Genomic DNA, 5,000 nt, shown 5'->3' with positions numbered 1-5,000 from the left:
TAGGAAGATATGTAAACAATGAGTTCAGCCTCACTGTTACATTTCTTGGAGGTTGGAGAAGGAAACTTAACCCAAGACATGACAGGTTTCAAGGCTCAGACTCTCTGATGCTGAAATAACCCCACAATAAATGGTCCTTTGAAAGATGGTTCATTTTTGAAAGCCATACCTAGAGATGGTAGTAATAGCATGGATAGGAAGGTAGTGCAGAAACACTGGAAGAGCATTTAGCTAAACAGATGTCAGAATCCAATGCTCTCTCAGCACATTCTATGAAGCATTCCACACATGGAAGGTGCCAGCACTAATATCAACTTGACTCATTTGAAGGTGGTTGATACTACATGGGCTTTCTGATTTTACATAATGGCACAAAAAAGCACAACCAAAATAGAAATGACTGTTAGCAAAATACAGCAATTGCAAGACCCAGTTGAGATACCAGTGGGACTCCCATGACTTTTCTCTGTAGCCTACTCAGCAGCACAACTCCGAGGCACTTCTGTCTCTGGGAAGACAGGCCAGCTGAAGCAATGGTTGAAAGCAGCTGAAGGCCATTGCTCTCTTGCAAATTCTTTCCTAGTTTTCTGGATTTGATGCTCTGCATTCATTGTGTCGCACATTCCCTCCTCCTGTGCTGGGCTGGCTAATGAGCGAGACACTTATGCTCATTTAATGACCTCAGTGGGAATCCTTTACACCACTGATCCCCTCAGCTGCAGTAGAGAGAGCTGATGTTACACTCAGGAAATGTGACCTAGTGCTCCTGATTTAGTGGAGTGATACAAAAAAATGTAACACATAAGACAACACAGATCTAAATTAGACAAAATCCTTCCCTTGAAATCAAGGTCAGGTTTTGGTCCATTTTCTTTTCAGATAAAATGAGGGATTTTTTTGTTTTGCAACAGCTGAGTTGCCACAGCCTGCATTTTCACTGAGCTTAAAGATCATCTCTTGAGCATGCCACTAATGGGAGCCTAGCACATGAAAATTGTTATAAACTACTCAAAATCCGGGCGGGAATGAGTAAATAAAATTTAATTTGAAGCCATGAAAAGTTAGAAAGCAAAGGGGGGAACAGCACTGGGAGCTCGATGGGACTCCTGCCCACCAGAGGCTCCACTCACAAAGTGGCAGTGAGAGGGGCAGTGGAGAGGGACTTGGGGGGACCATGATTCGGTAGGGGACAGAACAGGCCCCAGGATGGATCAGGAATGGGGACCCCTGTGTGTCCCCCGTGTCACCCCGCTCTGGGGATTCCTTGAGAGGCACCTGAACCCCAGCACAGCACCCAGCCAACACCAAAAGGCGCCTGGGCGCCCTGAAGCTGCCAGGGGAATTTGGGGAGGGGGCGCATGGGGGGTGCCCAAAGCAGGCCCAGAGTCCAGCACTGTCCCAGCACCATCTTGGGGATTAGAAAGGAGGAGGAGCGGGACCCTTCCCAAAGCAATTTGGGGGTTCTAGCCCCCTCTTCTTCCCTGCTCTTCCACCCCTTCCCCTCTGCCCCCCAATCCACCAGCCCTGTCCCCCATGATTGGTTTTGGAGGTTCCAGGCCCCTCCTGCTCACTCTGAGGTCCCATCCCCCTTTCCCTCAATTCAGGCACCTCCTGACAGCTTTTTCCTGGGAGGAGCCCTGAGTTTGGGATTTTTGGGGTGCAGTTCTGGAGGGGGACAGCTCTGTTTGGCTTTCCCCTCCCTCTTGTGGCCTCTCAGCTGCCCCCAATACCCTGGGGCTGCTGGGATTTCCCTCCTGGGGACAAGGACCTTCATTCCCTTCCAGGAGCCCAATGCCCACCTGGGGGTCCAGCTCAGGGGCTCCTTGAGCAGCTGCCCCACAACCTCTGCCAGGGTCTCCCAGCTCTGGGCTCCCCAAAGCCCTCAGCAAGCCCCAAGTCCCTCCCAGGAACCCTCAACTCCCTCAAACCCAGCATCCCCCACAGCCCCTGCAAGTTCCCCCCATGGCACCAGCCATGGCCATGTCCCCACATGTCACTGGCCATGTCCCACCATGTCCTCACCCATGGCTGTCTCCCCACCACAAATCCATCCCTGTCATTCTCCCCCACATCTCCAGCTGTGCCCATTTCCCCTCATGTCCCCATGAATGGCCACATCCCTCTCCATGTCCATGTGTCCCCATGTCACTCTCCATGTCTATGTCCCACCATGTCTATGTCCCCCATGTCCTCACCCATGTCCCAGTTCAATCTCTTTATTTTTACCACAATGTTGGACATTTAAAGTGATGAAGAGAAATGAAAAACAAATCAAGGTTGAACAAAAAGGATTGCTGTGTCTGTGCCAGCTGAGGATCCATGTGCCTGGCTGGGAGGGAAGAACCCTTTTTGGAGGGGTTTCCACCCCACTGTCTCCAAAATCTTGGTTCCTGCACGTCATCTTCACTATTTGGCTGTGCAAGACACACTCGGGCAACAGGAAATCAAAATCGTGGAATCCCTGAGACTGGAAAAGACCTCCAAGACCATCCAGTATTCCTTGATGCCACCAGATGATAGGATTGAATGGAAAGGATTGTCTGGGGGTGAAAGTCAACAAATCCATTCTGCCCAAGGAATTCCCAATGTCGGTCTGTGTCCCAATGGATGTTCCTCCACCTGCATTGATCCAGGTGCCCACAGGGAGCCAGGAAAATGAGGAGCATCCCAGTCAGGTGTCTTCCCACCACGGATCACCAGGACCATGGATCAGCAGGGCTCTGCCCAACGGGGGTCACTGGGGATCATCCAAGGCCGATCCTCCCACGGGGGATGGAGCTGGAGCAGCGCACGAAGCTCTTCCCGCTCTCGGGGCACTCGCAGCGCTTCCCTTAGTGGTGCCTCCGTTGGTGTTGGGTCAAGTGAGAAGCCCTGGAGAAGCTCTTCCCACACTCAGGACACGCGTAGGGCCTCTCCCCGGTGTGGATGCGCTGGTGCCTGATGAGGTGTGAGTTGCGCTTGAAGCCCTTCCCACAGTCGGTGCAGCGGAAGGGCCTCTCCTCTGTGTGAATCCGCTGATGTACGAGGAGATCAGAGCTGGTCTGAAACCCCTTCCCACACTCGGGACACTCGTAGGGCCTCTCCCCAGTGTGGATCCGCTGGTGCTTTCTCAGGTCGGAGCTATATCCAAAGCTCTTCCCACATTCCAAGCAGGTGTAGAGCCCTTCCCCAGTGTGGATCACCTGGTGCTGGTTCAGACTGGAGCTGTCTCTGAAGCTCTTCCCACATTCCCCACACTCGTAGGGCTTCTCCCCAACGTGGATCCTCTGGTGTTTCCTCAGGTTGGAGCTATAGCTGAAGCTGCTCCCACACTCCCCACACTCAAAGGGCCGTTCACCAGTGTGGATCCTCTTGTGCTGGATCAGGTGGGAGCTCTGCCTGAAGCTCTTCCCACACTCCCCACACTTATAGGGCCGTTCCCCAGTGTGGATCACCTGGTGCCGGATCAGGTTAAAGCTCTGGCTGAAACCCTTCCCACATTCCAAGCACTTGTGGGGCTTCTCCCCTCCATGAGGCTTCTCCACCAGCTCGGAGCTCTGGCTGGATCTCCGGCCGCCCTCCTGGCACAGGGGGGGTCTTTGCTCCTCGCAGCTCCCTGCGCTGGGTTTGCAGCCCCTCCTCGTGCGGCATCTCCGGGGCTTTTCCTCCTCCTCCATCCGGCCACTCCTTGGGAATGAAAAATCCTGGTTTGGGGAGAAAACAAGAGGAGAGCGCCTTAGGCTGGGGGTTCTTCCTTGCACAAGTCCATCTCAGGAAGTCATTGGCAATGTAAGAATTGCCACATTGGTCTGTAAGAACCTCCAAAAGAAGATTCATCCCTAAACATCCTCCAAACATCAAGACACATCAAAAACTCCCCAAACATCAAGACTCAGCCAAAACCTCTTCTAAAAGACTCAGCCCCTTGCAAAAATCCAAAGCATCAACATTTAGCTCAATCAAGCTCAGAAACACCAAGATTTACTCCCATGAAAATCATGGATTCCCCTCCCCGGTCACCTGCTGCATGTGGGGAGGGAAACACTCCTGGGGCTGGGGGGAGGCTGCAGCTGTCAAGAGGATGAACACCCACAGGCAGTCAGGGGGGCTGCAGCAGTGGCACAAGAAGCCCCTGGAGCAGTTGGTCACAAAGGCACAGCAGGTGAATGCAAGAAGGGGTGAGGAAAAGGCCAAGGTGAAGCCAAAGGCCATGGCAGAGTTTCTACAGCCCCTGAGGGATGAACCCCAGGGCCCAAGGGGGCCCCAGCACCCAGGGGACGGGCTCGGCCACAAGCACCTGGCACAGGCATTGCCATTGCTACTTCTGGGGTACCTTTGTGTCAAATGTCTGACAAGGCCGATGCTGAAGTGAACCCAGAAGTGTGGGCAGCCCCAGGGAAATAGGGAAAATCAGACACCCAGCCTCTCCAAATTACTCTCAAGCAACCAGGACAAGTGGTGTCTGAAAGCAATACCCTATTCCAAGGGAGGGAAGGAAGGGCTCACAGCCTGGCATTGAGCCCCTCTTAAAGGCAGGGCTTTTGGAGCCTGGGATCTCTCCCTGGAATGCTCCAGTGCTGCCAATCAAGAAACCAGATGCAATCTATAGAATGCTGCAGGACCTAAGAATAAGAAATGAGATTATTAAACCGAGGCACCCCACAGTCTCAGATCCTTACACCATCTGCAACCAGGTTCCCTCCTCACACTGCTCCCATTCAGCACTTGATGGAAAAGATGCTTTCTGGGGATGCCCACTTACACAGGATGCTGAACAGGAGTTGGCCTTTGACTGGGAACAAGGGTTAGAATGGAAAATTTACCTCAGCCCCAGGGATTGGGTTAATGCAGGATGTGGATGACTTGCTCCAGTGAGGAGGACAAGAAGAAGTGGTAGAAGAAGCCACTGTGAAATGGCTCAATCTTCAGGCTAAAAAGCATCTTTAAATATTTGGAAAAATAATGCAAAGTTTGGAAAAAAATGTTAAATACTTGGGACATATTGTGACTGAAGGTTTGTG

General features: G+C 52.4%; 1 protein-coding gene across 1 annotated transcript; it reads right to left on the bottom strand.

Moving 5' to 3' along the window:
- Nucleotides 1-383: 383 nt before the first annotated feature.
- LOC120747682 (zinc finger protein 239-like) lies at nt 384-3,726 on the bottom strand. Its single transcript, XM_040053704.2, has one exon. It carries the CDS (start codon nt 3,654-3,656, stop codon nt 2,832-2,834), a length of 825 nt encoding a protein of 274 aa, XP_039909638.1. The 5' UTR covers nt 3,657-3,726; the 3' UTR covers nt 384-2,831.
- Between the last annotated feature and the right edge of the window lie 1,274 nt (nt 3,727-5,000).

Source organism: Hirundo rustica, unplaced genomic scaffold (assembly GCF_015227805.2).
Source record: "Hirundo rustica isolate bHirRus1 unplaced genomic scaffold, bHirRus1.pri.v3 scaffold_156_arrow_ctg1, whole genome shotgun sequence".
Lineage (NCBI taxonomy): Eukaryota > Metazoa > Chordata > Aves > Passeriformes > Hirundinidae > Hirundo > Hirundo rustica.
Note: the sequence above shows the minus strand (reverse complement) of the source record. Positions and strands in the feature narration are given on the sequence as shown.

What these genes read in the sequence shown, in the direction of transcription:
- LOC120747682 (XM_040053704.2), bottom strand. Translation starts at nt 3,656, where the DNA reads ATGGAGGAGGAGGAAAAGCCCCGGAGATGCCGCACGAGGAGGGGCTGC.